This window comes from Dermochelys coriacea, chromosome 14, assembly GCF_009764565.3.
Source record: "Dermochelys coriacea isolate rDerCor1 chromosome 14, rDerCor1.pri.v4, whole genome shotgun sequence".
Taxonomy (NCBI): domain Eukaryota; kingdom Metazoa; phylum Chordata; order Testudines; family Dermochelyidae; genus Dermochelys; species Dermochelys coriacea.
The window spans coordinates 12,723,996-12,740,780 of record NC_050081.1 but is presented as its reverse complement, the minus strand read 5'-3'; the positions used below and the strand labels follow the sequence as shown (position 1 = coordinate 12,740,780).

Sequence of the window (16,785 nt, the reverse complement as noted above, 5' to 3'; positions counted from 1 at the left end):
CATTAATTGACTCATCACCAGAATTTGTGATAGATGGTACAGATGGTAATGTGATTATTCATTTTCAACAAAATAAATAAGTGCTTTGTTGCTGGAAACTATTCCTTTTGGTCTTCTAAAAGAATGACAACAGGGTACTTGAGATGTCTTTGAAGGCAACTCTAATATACCCGTAGTGAGATGCAGTTCTTCTGAAGCGTTATTTTAATGATTTACTTGGAATTTGTAGAGTTCCAGTAGTGTGCTAGGTGCTTCACCGGCAGGAAACAAGCTCATGGGAGATGGGTATAGCTAGGAGTGGCGAAAGCTTCCTAAAAGTGGGGGGAACCTCTGCCCCCTCCCCCATCTGTCACCCTTACAGCCTGGTAAAAAGTGATGGGATTATGGCCCCCTGTTCCAGCGCCCCTGGGTACAACACAAAATAAGGATGGGAGACTAAAACTCTTGCATCCCTTCTGTATACAAAGCGACTGAATGATTGTCCCCTTTGAGCTCAGTCCTGCCCATAGTCTGTCAGCATCACCATGTATCCTGAAAAACTTGCTACCAATGCATGCACCCCTGAAGGCACTGTCTACACTAGCACTTTTGTTGGTAAAACTTTTATTGCTCAGGGGTGTGAAAAACGCCCCCACCCTCCAACCCACATAAGTTACACCAACAGAACACCCATGTGGACAGCACTATGTCAATGGGCGATGTGCTACTGCCACCTGTTGGGGGTGGTTTAATTATGCCGATAGGAGAGCTTTCTCTAGTCGGCATAGAGCGGCTTCATGGGAGACCTCACAACAACGCAGCTCCATAGGCACAGCTGTGCTGCTGTAAGGTCTCTACTGTAGGCACAGCCTAAGAGATTTATGAGAGACTGATGAGAACCATGTATCAGATGGCAGGATCACTACTTTACGGTATCTCCTTTGCCTGCAAGTCAGGTCCTGGTACTGCAAAGATGTAACTTGTGGGTTAACTCTCTCTGTCCCTTGAGCAGGCCCACTGACTTCAATGGGACTATTCACCATATGTAAAGTTAAGCATTGTATGCCCTTCAGAGGATTATGGTGTACAGTAGAAAATGTTGGACAATGATAAGCAATAAAGGTAGACTTTCTTTAGCAACAACTACCAGCTTCAATATTACTTTCTGGTTAATTTTAGAATTTGATAATTAGTTTTGAGTTTTCTTAGATAGACTAACCTAATGATACTTGTCATGGATAACCACACAGATAGCAAACGCACTGCATTCAGATTCTTTTCCTGTAATTGAAACTATGACTCTGAATGGTAAAAATCTGACTGTTTCATGTTCTACCTTGCATTTTTTCTGGGTCTAATTTACAGGAAGCTTTTTCGGTCTTTATGCTGTTGATTGTAAAATTATTTTTCTGTTTTAAAGAATGAAAAATATTGTGCTGCAATTTCAGAAGGTTCTTGGATAGCTAGTTAATATTCTATTCAAATTCCTTTGAAAATCCCAAATTGAAAAAGGTAGGTGCCCCAAGCACATTGAAATTCAATGAGATTTAAGCACTAAGGGGTCCTATTAAACTATTAGGAATTTTGCCACTGACTTCTATAACCCAGAATTTCACCCCCTAATTTCCTTAGTCTCCTTGAAAACCCCATTCTGGAAAACCAACCCCCCAGCTGCAGTTTAGTTAATCAACATGTGAGTAGCATGTATCTAACACAGCAGTCCCTATATTGCACCACACACCTGGCAGTGAACATGCTGTGTTTGATGAGATACACATGTATTACAATGCACAATTAAAAAAAAATTTCCCTTCTTTTCAAAATGGAGAAAAGGAGATAGTTTTTCATGAGCAGCAATTAGTTTGACACTACTCCATAGGCAGAAATGGAGAGCAGGTATTTCATACTGTTTCACTTTAAACTTCAAGTACATTGACATACCTCCCCAGAAAAAGCTTGTCCGTTAAGTAGATGTTCTGATCCCTGGCTATCTTCACTTCCAAAGTGTAACCGGATCTCTTCCAGGCGGTGACTGTATGTCATGGGCCCTCCAGAGATGTTCACCAAATGCTCTTTGTCTAATCGTAGAGAAACATGTCTCCCTGTATTATACATTGTCCCACTGACCTAAACAAAATGAATAAACAATATAAAATGAAGTTTTTCTAAACCAATGGTGAGTCCTAGAAAATAATGATACAATCTTCGAGCTTTTTCTACTTCAACACCTTCAGATTAATCCAACCATAAATCTTTAAAAAGATGAGATTAAATACCCAACTGAAGGATGTATTTCAAGTTCTGCTTTTAAATATTATACTTTATATTCAAATATTTTGCTCAATCCTCATGTACATATTTTAGCCACAGGCATATGGTTAACACAATGAATGGGATTATTATACCTCTAAATAAGCATATATGTGAAAATATTCTTTATGCGAGACCTGAATAATTACTTAATTACAGAATTTCTGCACTGAAAAAGGGGAACATTTCAACTGCTGTATAAATAATTCACAGTATATTTAAACAAATCAGAAATTTAACTCATTTTTTCTTACTGAAAAATTTATAAGAAAATTGTCTCAAACCAGAGATGCTACAAAAGCCTTCTGCTCCCATTGGAATCAATGGTAAAACCTGCATTGATCTCTGTTATTAAGGCTCTCTATTTTGACAAGAACATTCTTTATTTTATCTACCATTTTACACTGATACAGAATTAACCTTTGTTAGTTCTTATGTCCCATCTCCTTTTAAAATTAATCTTTATTTTTTTAAAAAAAGAATGGAAAGATATGCTTTGTTTGTAAAATGAAATATAAACAAAAGTGATCCTAAAATAACAACCCAGTTAGCATACAATGGAAGGAAAATAAATTTATTGCAGAAAAATGTTTCATTTTAAATAATAAATGAATAATGAAATAATGAATGAATAAATACATAAATAAATAATGAAAAATATACTGTACAATTATTAACTATATGAAAAAAAAAGTAAGAACATCCTTTAATTTATGCTATTGTAGGGAAAAACATTCGAGTACAGAATGGGACTGAGGCTTACTTCCTAAAATTCTGCAGGGATGCAAATAACATTAATTAATATTAATCAAAAGGAAGTGTAGCAATGGTATGCTTTGTTGCACTTTAATTTAAAATTAAAGGCTTGACAATTATGTATTATATCCTATAGTACATTGGTACTGTAGTAATTAACATAGCTGCAGTGACATTTTTTCTTTAATACTAATTACTGTGTTTAAATGACCTGTTTTGTTGCATAGTATGCTGTAAAAAGTTACAAACTGTGCGACAGAACTAAATGGGTAAGATGAAATAGCTTCTGTTTTTTTATTTTGATACAGGGGCTCAACATTTATTTTTGTTATTTCAATTTAGAATGGGTAAGAAAATACATTTCTCTTGTAAAGCAGTAAATGTGAATACTACTATTTGTTTCACATTCAACATAACTGGAATTTTTAATATATGCCCTCTAGTTTTCTGGCTTAACTTTAGCACGTATAGTAATTAAATATCAAGTTTAGTTTAATATTTGCAAGCAGGTCAGTTTTATTGAATCCAGTTACAGTACACTGCTTACGAATGACATAAAATTGCTAATCACAAGTAACGTGTAGTTTCAAATACAAGTGGTGGGGAAAATTGTTTAAAGTCATTTTGCTGGTTCTCTATTTTGGAAATTCACACTTCATTGAACATTCAGTTAGTTTTAGTAACTACAAAATATTCACAATCCATTTTCTTACTCTGCTTGATACAAATCTTAAATTAGGTTGCCACCATTCTCTTTCTCAAGGTAGAGATGCCTCAAATAACCCTCTTTAGTTTTTATGTGGAAAAAAGTAAGCTGGCCAGAATCTTGAAAAGGGATAATATTCTTAATTTCCTCTCTATCTCCTTTCAAAAATGCAGCACTTATACGGAGGCCAAATTGTGAGTGCTTGGAATAGAAATCCTCTATGCACACAACTGGTACAGCGTACCTGTAGCACAGCAAGCCTCTCTCATTACACCCTCCAGTGTGCCTCTCTTTTGACTTGGAGGGACCAACACTTAATAAGGAAACTGCTGCATGGACACATACCCAGAAACATTATAGTTGCCAGGAAGGACAGAATTGGAGACCTGCAACTCCAAATACACTTGCTCCTGCCACTTGAACTACTATGTATGTCAGACTCCTATCCTTGCTAGGCCCACACACAGGAGCAGTGGTTCTGAAACTTTTGTACTGGTGACCCCTTTCACATAGCAAGCCTCTGAGTTCGACCCCCCCTTATAAACTAAAAAACTTTTAAATATATTTAACACCATTATAAATGCAGGAGGCAAAGCGGGATTTGGGGTGGAGGCTGACGGCTCACAACCCCCTATGTAAAAAGAAAAGGAGTACCCGTGGCATCTTAGAGACTAACAAATTTATTAGAGCATAAGCTTTCGTGAGCTACAGCTCAATCACAAAAGCTTATGCTCTAATAAATTTGTTAGTCTCTAAGGTGCCACGGGTACTCCTTTTCTTTTTGCGAATACAGACTAACACGGCTGCTACTCTGAAACCCCCTATGTATTAACCTCGTGACCCCCTAAGGGGTCCTGACCCCCAGTTTGAGAACCCCTGCACTAGAGGGTGACGTGATATATTAAGCTAGTGTGTTACAATGGAATACTTTTATGTTTAGCATTTATTACTGAGGTAGCACTTACAGGCAGTGGGTAACATTTCCAAAACGCCTATGTGGCAGGAGCCTATATCAGATTTTCAGAAGTGACTAAGGCACTTCTGAACCTTAGTCTCAGTGGAATTAGGTTCCTTAAATCCCTTTTGAAAATGGGGAGTAGGCTCCTCAATTAGACTTTTAAAAAAAATTTACTCCCAAAACCAGGTTGAACCAAAAGTCCCCAGACCCATTTAATCTCTGTCCTCTTTCTTGAGAGTGCTGCAATTACTCTTAATTTTCAAAGTGAGTGTTTGATGCAGGCGCTTTCCAACCAGCAACTGGACACACAGAGAGAGCGAGAGAACTTATGTTCAACCACCGATCTGGAACACATCTGAATAAGTGATTGAGAGGTTAAAAAAATCCACGTGTGTCCCCCTTCCCAAGTTAACCACTGTACAATAGGCCATGTTTTTGTCAGAGAAACCTCCACAGAATTGGTGGCTGGTTGCAAAATCTGAAGCTGTTCGAGGAGAGAGAGGCTGATGATATCTGCCATCTTATGCTGCAGCAATGAACTGTGGAGTTCTACATATAGGATAGGATTTCTAGTGTATACACACAAATACAACAATTAAAATAACCCATACTGCTAAAATGGCAAGTTAAGGACAGGACTGATGCAGACGAGTCAGCAATAACCAGTTGCATGTATTTATTGTATTTTGGCCCATTTGTATGAGGTGAACAAATCAAATCAGTAATTAACAAACAAAAACAGGACTGAGGTTATGTTTGAAACTGTTAATGAGCATTTGTAGCTTCCAGTTCTGATGTATGTAAAATAGTCTTGCACAAGGGTCATTTTGCTTTCTTAAAATAAACTTATCTTAAAACTCATTTCAACATTCTGCCTACACAGGGTTGCTGCAAAGACTTAGTATATTTGGAGCAAGAATCTTATCTTTTTTTTTTAAAGTTTATATTATACTTACCGTTTTGCCAGTAATGAAAATATTGTCTTTCATCAGGTGAGACATCTGTCTGGACATCCTTTTTCACAACATTTTAAAGACAGGCTTTTGAAACATACTTAGGATAGAACATCCAGCAACCCCCTTCCCCCGCCCATTTCATTTTCACATGGACTACAGAATAGAAAATCCTGGGATACATAGGGAAGGGATGGGGCTTTGAGGAATCTTTCAGACGTGAGGGTCTAGAGCCAGGTTGTAAATCAAAATGGCCAAAAAATTCATCCTCTCAATAATTTGCATATATGATGTCAGAAACTGGGAATGGGCAAACGGGATGGATCATTTGATGATGACCTGTTCTGTCTATTTGCCCTGAAGCACCTGGCACAGGCCTCTGTGGAAGACAGGACACTGGGCTAGATGGACCTTTGGTCTGACCCACTATGGCTGTTCTTATGGATCAAAAGGGCTTGTGCCAGTTGGCTGATGCTTCAGAGGAATACTCTGAAAGTAGTTCATAATGACTCTGAAGAAACCAATAAAGATAGTGTCTTGTATGGTCAACCTATAAAGACTCTTATTAATATGTGTAATAGATCATAAAAGCTTCATTTAAAACCTCTGCAGATTAAAAAGACTCTAAATTTGCACTGAAACGACAATTTTCTTCATTGCTTATCATTCTGTGAAATAAAAAAAACCCCTCAAGTAATACTCTAGGTGTTGCATACAATATATATTTTATAGGATGCATACATAATATGTACTATGACACAAAAGTACTTTAAGAGCAATGATTTCTGTTTATAGTATTTAGTGTAATTGGGAATATTGCCAAGTGATACTGTTCTACTGACATTAGAATTTACTTTATATTGTACATTAAAACAGAATTTAAGCAAAGACCATCATTAGCCTAAACCTCATTTTTAAATTTAGGTTTCATATCTCAATAGTCTGTGGTGTAATGGATTTGCAATGTCAGTAAAGAAGACTCTAGATGTAAGGAAGAGGAAATCTACTTAGTTTGTGCTGTGTTTTCAGCAGAATTTTGCTATGATTAAAAAAAAGGCTCTAATCCCATTTACTATGAATTTGAAGTCTAGGAAATGAAGGTGCTCAGCAACTGTTGAGATTCAGTCTTTAAACAAAAAGAAAAGGAGTATTTGTGGCACCTTAGAGACTAACATTTATTTGAGCATAAGCTTTCGTGAGCTACAGCTCACTTAATTGGATGCATTCAGTCTTTAAACAGTGAGTGACTGTAAAAGCTGACTGGCTCATTTTAGCACTTCACACTCTGAGTTATTGTTTTGTGGGAGGCAGTCACATGCATTAACTAAATTCACAACCAAGTTCCACTAAGATACATGTTTTTCCCCAACAGGATGGAGAAAAGTGACATCTCAACGTGAGAGACAAGGTAGGTGAGGTAATATCTTTTATTGGACCAAATTCTCTTGGAGAGAGACACAAGCTTTCAAGCTTACACAGAGTTCTTCTTCAGGCTGGGAAATGTAGTCAGAGTGTCACAGCTAAATACAAGGTGGAACAGATTGTTTAGCATAAGTAGTTAACACATATTTCAAGGGATCATTCAAGGTGAAGTGGCCTGTTAAGACCTCTCCAGTCATAGGGAGAAAAAAAAAAAGGTGAGGGGATTTTAATGGAGTGTAGATTGTTGTAATAAGCCATAAATTCCATGTCTCTATTCAGTCCATGATTTTTAGTATCTAACAAAATTATGAATTTAAGCTCCCAGGCTTATCTTTTGGACATGTTGTGCAGTTTCCTTTGAGGATGGTAGAGAGGTTAAATATAGAGTGACTGCTTTTTGTGATCTGTTCCATTTTGTACATCTCCCAGACCTGAAGAAAAACTCCCTGCAAGCTCAAAAGCCCATCTCCCACCAACATAAGTTGGTTCAACAAAAGACACAGTCTTGTCCCTCTAATATCTTGGGACCAACACTGCATACAATGTGAGATAACATTCTCTCTCTCACAACTGTAGTCATGACCTTGGTGTTACTTCATGGCATATTATAGAACAACCTTATTTTATTTTGAGCTTTCCTATTTGACTTCAACAGAGTTGTATAAAAATACATGTGCACTAATTGCCCTTAGGAAAGAAGAGTACCACCTCCTCAATGGAATGAATACCTGCATCTATCATATGTCCTTTGGATAAGTCTGTAATAAATAAAAAAATCAATAGGAAGGGGGCAAAAAAATCCAAATCCAATAACTTCAAAGTTAAAGATGAAACCACTTTTCAATTCACCTCATTTCATTTAGATATTGCAAGGGGTTTCCCTACAGGCGTAATTTTACATATGATAAAATCCCCAGGCACAATGGAGCATATCTAGGGGATTTCAACCTTAATTGTGGAATATCCCAGCTTTGATTGGTTTTAATTCAATTATTAACATTTTCCTGATAGTTATTTTTTATTTAATCTCTGCTTCACGGAGCTTTGTGCACATAATACCTCTCTTTATCTTGATACAACACAGTAGTGTTAGCACATGCTGTCATTTTATATTGCATTTGTAAATAAAGCTTTAATACACGTACAGCATCTGGGTAGTCACAAAAGGTCCAAATTCTGCTCTTAGTTATAAACGTGCAGCACAAATGAAGTCAGTGGAGATACATGAGTAGTAAATGATTAGCATTTGATCCACAGTTGTATCTGACGTTTTGACAGATTTTTATGGCCATTACAGAAAAATTCAATAAATATTTTGCTATCTTTATCTTGCTGTACAACTTTTTTTTCCCAATAGTTCCATGATTTAGCAGTTTTGAAAGCATTTCTTCCTTATTCTAGGGGCATAGGTGATGCACTGGAGTTGGGCTAAGCACAACAGGGCAATGTGCCTGAGAAACGCACCAGCATGGAGCACTCCTGCTAAATCCCCCACTAGATGGTGGTGGGAGCAAGGAAGTGAAACCTGGTTGGCAGCAGCTGCATTTACCACAGCTCAATAGTGGAGCCTGCCAAAAGGAGCTCGGGGCAATGGGTGGAGGGTGGCGGGGGGAATACAAGTGCAGTTCCCCTGAAACTGTAACAATGATATTTTATTTCATTTTTTCTAAAGGCCCTAATCCAGCAGAGTACTTAACTATGCGTAAATCCAAGCCCTTGAACAGTTCCACTGATTTCAGTGGGATTACTCACATGCTTATAATTGAGCGTATGCTTATGAGTTTGCTGGATTGGCGCATTCATGTCAGAATATATTATAATAAATTATAATTAAAAACTGCAAAGTCACACTATTCCACTTTTGCTGTTAACATTACAGAGTTGGTCAGTTGCGAAGCTTTGATCCAAATTCAAGTTCCTAAACTTCAGATCCAAACCCAAGTCACTTCACAAGAGTGTTGGGATCTGGAGTACTGAATTGCCCCATCATAAAAATAAACTGGACTGTGAAGTTAAAATCTGGACCCAGATTTGATCTTCCTCATGTTTCTGAGTGGTTTGGATTCTGTTTCCTAGCTTTGGGTCCATTTCTAGTTATAAGTAAACTGTAAAGAGAAAATGGAATTGTATGCAAGCTCAGAAACGTGAGATGACGTCCCTGCTAACTGGGCTGGGCACAGGAGATTGAGCACAGAATCTGTTTTAATTTACTTCCAAAAATTATTTCAAACCACTATCCTCCTGCCATGGAATCTGTTTTCACAGGTTTGGTAATGATGCCCCATATTCATCATTCTGTGATACTATAGATACCGGAAGAGACAATCATGGTTAGCATGAGATTTTTGGTACTTGTGATGCCCAAGAGAGCCAGTTTTTCTGTAAACCCAGAAGAGAGAGCAGATTCAGATGGAGAAGGGAAATAATTTTATACGGTTATATTAGAAGTAAAAAAGAAAAGGAGTACTTGTGGCAGGAAGGAGGGGGGGAAGGAGGAAAACCTTTTGTGGTGATTATCATCTTAATAATAGCTGGTAATAGCTCATCTTAAGTGATCACTCTCCTAGAGTGTGTATGATAAAAACCCATTGTTTCATGTTCTCTGTGTGTGTATATAAATCTCCCCACTGTATTTTCCACCGAATGCATCCGATGAAGTGAGCTGTAGCTCACGAAAGCTTATGCTCAAATAAATTTGTTAGTCTCTAAGATGCCACAAGTCCTCCTTTTCTTTTTTGCGGATACAGACTAACACGGCTGCTACTCTGAAACCTGTTATATTAGAAATGATTCCTGACATAATTATTGGGTGCTGATATTACCACAAGAGCTCTAAAAGATCATATGAAAGGGCTGATAAATAAATATCTGTTCTTCAAACTGATATAATACAGCTGCTTCATGTGTAGCTCTCTTTTAGAACAGTCTCCATCTGCTATTACATGGTATAAAACATGACATCAAAGGTAGCTCTAGAAATCAAAACTCCTTTGTCTCTTGAGTACCGCCCTGAACCTCACTGCATATCATCAGAACCTTTAAATTGTACCCTCCACATCCACTATCAGCAGTTAGCAGTTGCCTCTGTCTAAAGGATTAAAACCTCTTTAAGGCCATTCTTCCCCTCCCTACCCAGTACTGAACTAGATTTTTTTCAGTAACTTTTTCTGTAAGCTGAGTCCTCGCGCTTAGACAATGAAAGAATAGGAAGCTTTCAAAAACCTTAGCAGCATAAGTGTTCTAGAGAAACAATCTGCCAGCTCTAAGGTAGAACAATTTGAACAACTTGAAGCTAGGAGTGTGAGAGGAAAGAAGAGGAGAGGAGAAAAAGAAAGAGGGTGGGGTGAATAGAGGGGAAAAAAAAAGAGTAAGAGTCCCTGTCTCGTTGTCCTCTGTGACCCTTCTTCAAGGTGCAATACATGCTCTCTGCTTTCCAGGAACATTTACAAAAGACAAGAATGGTGCTTCCATCGAAATGCTGGGCTTATTCAGGCAAACGGTGGGCTCCAGATCAGTTTCCAACAGCATTTCTTATCTAGTACGAACGCCTGCCAGTGAAATAGTAGGGAATATAAGAAACCAGGAAAATCAATTGTGTTTGCCTGCCTGCTGTGATGTCTTTGGATCTTATCTGCAAGATCAGATGAGTTTCTCCTTTAGAGGCTGAAAATGCAAAGGACCCAGAGAAATCCCCAGTGCTGCATATGGAAGCAAACTACCAAGAACTGACAAGTTCATTGGAGGTGTGGTAAAGCCCCACTTTTACATCCTGCAATATGCACATTTCTATCTCCTGCCACCTTGTTGCTAACTCTTTCCCCATAGTCTTCTACGCTCCAGTACTAAAAGGAACCAGCATTGCCTGTCCAGGATGTAAACGTCTTTTTTCACCAGTTAAACTATTAATGATACTTAGAGTATCATTAATTTTGGTTTCTGCCAATACACCGGGGGGAGGGAATAACAGCAGCAGCTGGCCCACTGATGGCAGCATGGATCATGAGTGACCTTAATATTTTATGTATTTACCACTCTTGCAGTGGGCCTGTGAGGTGAACGCAGCAAAGGCTGGCACTCTGCATGGAAGCTTTGAGATCCACTGTACTGCAAATGGGCTTACCTGTGGATTTTCAGGGCTCTATGCAATTGGGGGCTATGCCTACTGCCCCTCTACCCAAATGTTGACTCCTCCTCCAGGGATAATGCTTCAGGAACTCCATGTGAAAGTTTGTGTGACTTTTCCCCTCCTATACATTTTTGCATGGAAGAGAGGACATTGTTCCAAGACTTCAGAGTAGCAGCCGTGTTAGTCTGTATTCGCAAAAAGAAAAGGAGTACTTGTGGCACCTTAGAGACTAACAAATTTATTAGAGCATAAGCTTTTGTGAGCTACAGCTCACGCTGAACTAAGTTCTTCTGTGTTGCAGTAGACTATAGGAGCAGATCAGCATCACACCTAGTTGGGTATTTTTCAAGCACAGAACACACCCCAGGCTGTACCACCTAGAAACTGTCACAGCATTCCAGGCATCTCCAATCACACAGCCAGTCAAAAACCAGCAAAACCCAGGGCTCACTTGAAATTGCTATTTCCCTGCTCCCACCATATTCTTTACTTGATTGGGCAAAGTATTGAATGCCATGTGTAAGATACTAAGTGCCCCTCCACTCCCTTTGACTTCAATAAGGGCGGAGAGCATTCTGCAGCTTGATGCTGGAGCAGGACCTAACATTGTGCCTGATGAGATTTGTGAGGTGATTCAGATAGTATTTTACTATTAAAATTACAGTTTTAATTTAATATAAAGCTAGGTAGGTCCTTCCATCTGGGGGCAGTCTCAAATTGCTTTGCAAGAATAAAACAATTAAAGACTCTCACTCCCCGGCACCCCAAGGTAGGTAAATATAATTATGATTAGTTTTGAATTTTCTTCTCATATTCAGGCTAGACTATCCAGTGCTAAATTTCATCTGATTACTCCTTGGATCACCCTAACTCAATCCTTTTCTTCCCTGGTGTATACATGCTTCACATACATGTAAGCAGTTATATCTCCTCTGAGCCAAACTGTGTAGTATTCAGTTTTTAATCCTTCTTTCATCTCTCACTTGTTTAAACCATTTTTTTTACTGCTTTGAGCTGAGTATTCTTTGAATTGGCCAAGGCCCCAATGCAACAAAGCGCTTAAGTACTTTGCTGAATCAGATCCCAGATCTGTACCATGTATTCAAGATGCACTGCAGTACAGCAAGAAATTTTCCCCTTCCAGGTAGACTGTGACCTCTGCCAGCATATTGCATTGACTGTTTTTAGTCAGTTCACATCAGAAGCTTATATTCAGTTTGCTATTTGTTTTCACTTCTTATCCAGAAATATTACTTTTCAAGTATCTCCTACTCCGATTTTTACCTTATATTATATTAAGCTGCATTTCATCGTGCTAACACCTGTTTATATTTCTCTAGGCTTCTTTATGCCTTTTGTATTTTTTCTGTCTTTGCTGGTGTGACCATCACCTTCAAATTTAGCATTTGTAAAATACAATAATCTAAATAAATGCTTATTAAAAGAAACATTAAATGAACTCATGCCTAACCCGGATTTCTGCAGCACCCTACTACTGTATCACCTCACAACTCTGTATGACTGTTGTTCCAGCCATCCACCTAAGGGACTTACTTGGGTCCCTGTTCTGAAGTCCCTGAGTTCCTCACAATCTCTAATGTATTTATCTCCTTAACATCACTGCAAGGTAGGAATTATCTCCATTTTACAGATGTGAGGAAAGGCACAGAGACATGTCTGTAGTCACACAGGAAGTTTGGGGAGAAGCAGAGACTCGAACTCAGATTCCAGTCTAGCACCCTGGACCATTCCTCCTCACATTTATCATTTTTTTAAATTCACTACCTTTTGCTTATAGCCCCTCAGACAGATTTTAATCCAGATTGCAATGCTCTTACCCTAGTCAATCTGAATTAATTATACTGTAAAGAGTCCTTCATATACAAAGTGTGGACTGCCTGAATGTTTTATGCCTTATACAGGCTTCCGTGGAAGCCTACAACAGAAATCTGACTTTGGGAGTAGCAACTAAACATAACAGCTGATGTCTGAAATGTAACACACAAATGCCCATTGCTCAGCTTTGTGCAACATTTCCTACTGTCAAAGCAATGGTTATACAAGCACATATGTTTTCTTAATACAGTGCTTATGGCATCCAGTTGGTGTCAGAAGGAGTTTTATGTTGTTGTCTTGGTTTCCCAACATGTTACCAGGGGACCTAAATGGGAATCAAATGGAGTTCTTCAATGTTCTCCATCAGAAGATACCAGGCTATTTAGAAGTATGGCTTAATTGTACCTTTAAGGCACAGACCACCACTGGTAGTGATGAGCACAATGTCGGTGGAGCAGGGGGAGCAGGGGGAGCAAGCCCCTTGCTACACACTGTAAGGGGCTTTGGAGTATGCTCTCTTCAAAATTAGCCAACTCTGCTGGCTGTTGTGGAAGAAGAATGGGGTCCAAAGACTCCTATCACCTTCTCACCTCTTTGGGGAGGGCTAGTGCCAGAAGAAGTGCTTCCTCTCATCGGAGCACAAGGACTGAAGATGGCCAGCCCTGGAGTGGGAACAAAGAACTCCTTCTGCTCTTCCCTGCCACTTGTGCAGCATCTGGCCAGTAGCTACTATGAGAAGTAACTGGCAAACCACTGTACACTGACCATTCTGAAATTGACAGCAGGGTGACTTAACCCAGGCTGCAGAACCCACTCAGTCTCTTCCCAGGTGCCTGTCTATCATTAGGGTGGGAACCTCCTCCTCCCCATTGCCAAAGGGATGGTGGGACCCTGTATAAGCAGGTTGCATAGTTTCTGTGGATCTAGGCACTGCTTTCATTCGCAGCCATGCTTGAATTCGGATTTCAGAATAGGACCTTAGATGAATTAGTGATGGTGTGCCGGAGACATGGTGCTAGACTCACAGTTCATATAAATGGCTGAATTTGTCAATTTTCTGAATTCTGTAGGAAAGCAATTGAATTATTTTTTTTTAAAAAGCAGTTTAAAAAAAAAGTCTAAGAATCTTAACCATTTAACCCTTATGGAAAAAATTAGCAGATTTACAGAGAAAATAACTTTTCTATAGCTTTTCTTAACCATCCTTAAGAATGAGCATTTTGGGATACAACTCGTATGAAAAGTGCTATAGAAAAATTATTCTAACAAACACCATCTACTTCAGATATTGAAAAGCATGATTTACAGTATCTTTGGCTCTCAGTCTTCTTGGGCTCAGCAACTGAAATAAATGTATGTATTCAAATTATTTCCCACTCTGTATAATTATACACTGCTTAGGCTCAATTCAGACATGATGCCTGCAACTTTTAATTGCATCCAGCAGAGAGCACTGTGGACCCATTACATACTGCCATTATGTATATACCTTTGTTACTTCTGCAACCAAGATAGAAATTAAAGCAAATCTTTTTGGGTAAGTGACACTATTACTGTCTCGGCTTGCAGTTTCATAGGTGGTGGTATCGCTGAGACCATAGTGAATTCTGACTCGCATCATACACACAGCTGTGTGTTTTCAGGGTGCAGCTTCAGCAGGTTGCTTGAAGGCCATCAGATAAATGATATACCCAGAGTTCCTTTCCTGGAAAGAATCCAGTAGATCTTATGCTGTGTTTGGGAGGGAAAAAAAACACCCCTCAACAAAACATTAAAAACTGCCACTTAGTGAGAGGGAGCGCCAATATAATTGCTTAGCTTTGAAGAACAACAGGCAGCAGCATCAATATTTGATTTAAAAAAGGGTTGTGTGAAAAATTAATAGGTAAGATAAGTGCAAGGTTTAAAATAATCTTTTCATCTGGTTAGTTTGAAGGTTTTCAAAAAGGAAATGATGTTAATGAGCAGAATTAAACCATTTACCTGCCAAATGAAATGTTTCAGCATATATGTATATTTTTTTTAAAAGCGACGTTTGCATTAAGAATCTTTCCCATTCATTACAGTGCACTTTTGGCTGTTTACTTCCCTAAATGATTGATCTGTGAGAAAACTTGGAACAAATCTCAAATTAAAAATTCAAACTTCCTGGCTAACAAGCACAGTCTGTCAATTTTCAGTGATCAAAATAATGTGCTTCAAGATGTATATTCCATTCTGGTAACAGAAATATAATTTTAAAGAGAGGAACCTCAAGGTCTTCCTTATCAAGAGATAAATTACATCCCACAGGAATTAAAGGTATGGAACTGTTCCTGGTCCACTGTAATGCCCCATAGTGTTTATAAGCTACATGCTGATTTCCAAGGATAATAAAATTCTTTTTTATACTTCCCTAACCACATTAGTACAATAATTTTTGCTTGTTAGTGACTATGAAGGCTAAAGCTGATCCAGTAGAACCTGCAAAGCATAATACCTTGACAGCAGAAACACGTTCTAACTTATCTAAAGCATTCTACTTACATTACGTTAACGAGATACATAGCTGATGATTTTAGTGTCACTTATCTTTTTCTTTCTATTGGAATACGCAAACGGGAATGTTAGCTTTCACAGGTGAGCCGATGCAGCAAAACTACAGATGGCCTAGCCTACTTGAGCTAGCTTCAATACAGCTAGCGTGGGCATCAACCACAGTTAAATCAGTCCAGTGTGGGCTTCAGAGCGAGCTAGTGATCCAAGTTCATACTCAGAATCTGTCTCGGGCTGTGTTGAAGCCCACGCTCTGCTATCTTCACTGTTATTGTAACTTCAGCTAGCTGGATTCAAGATAACTTGGCTAGACAGTCCTGTGCACAGCTTCTACTATGCAGATATACCCTATGACTTGACAAAATCTCATAGTTTGATTAGGACCATTAAGGGTGAAATTGACCCCTGTAAAGATCACCAGCAAAAGTCATGTGTGTCATTAATGCACGATGGGGATTTCAGACTAACTGTGCATTGGTGCTGTGCTGGCCCAGTGCAAATGTCACCTTAGTTATTTTCTGTGGTGTTGGAGCAAACAAGGAAAACGTGCAAAATACACAGTTTTGCTACGGTGAGCAGGCAGGATGGGTCTGAACATCTCTTATCTGCTGCGGTGTTTAGTATTTTATAATTTACAACCCGCATATTTTCAGACAAACTAAAAAAGTTGCATAGGGCTGATGCTGTGACAGCTTTCTCAGCAAAAAAGTGTTTGCTGGTTTTCCTCATCTGCTGATTAAACATCAGTTTCTTTTGTCATACATATCTTAGGCCTGGCATTTCAATATATATGGCCCTTCTTTTGTCTCAATTAATGAAGACAGCATGCCAATTAAAATATCTGGCCCCTATGCTCCTTGTACATGAGATCATCTAGTATACTAAATTTTCTCTTGAAGCCCTGATTCCTAATTTTTTGTTAAATAACTGGACCTTTTAAAATTCCTTAGCTATCAATTGCATTATGTTTCCTTGGAATGTTGTCAAATCTGACACCATTTTGTCTGAATTCTTCACAGTCTTTTCCATTTGCTTCTATCTAGCCTAATCTATTTGTCCTTGATAAAATACCAGCATCCAGATGCCGTATAAGGTTTCAAAATATTCTGAGAGTTGCCTGGGTTCACCTCTGTATGGCTTTCATTCTGTTGTCCAGGTAGTATAGTTTACACTTGTGAGGTCAAGCCATAAGAACACATTCCTA

At 38.6% G+C, this 16,785-nt stretch overlaps 1 protein-coding gene across 4 annotated transcripts in view; it reads right to left on the bottom strand.

Annotated features, from left to right (window-relative positions):
* Nucleotides 1–16,785, bottom strand: part of CA10 (carbonic anhydrase 10) — a 343,800-nt gene that overhangs the window by 54,197 nt on the left and 272,818 nt on the right. For all 4 annotated transcript variants that reach the window (XM_043496470.1, XM_038371154.2, XM_038371155.2 and 1 more), the window contains one exon: nt 1,921–2,106. In XM_043496470.1, the coding sequence (XP_043352405.1) occupies nt 1,921–2,106 (186 nt within the window). The remainder of the gene's footprint in view (nt 1–1,920; nt 2,107–16,785) is intronic.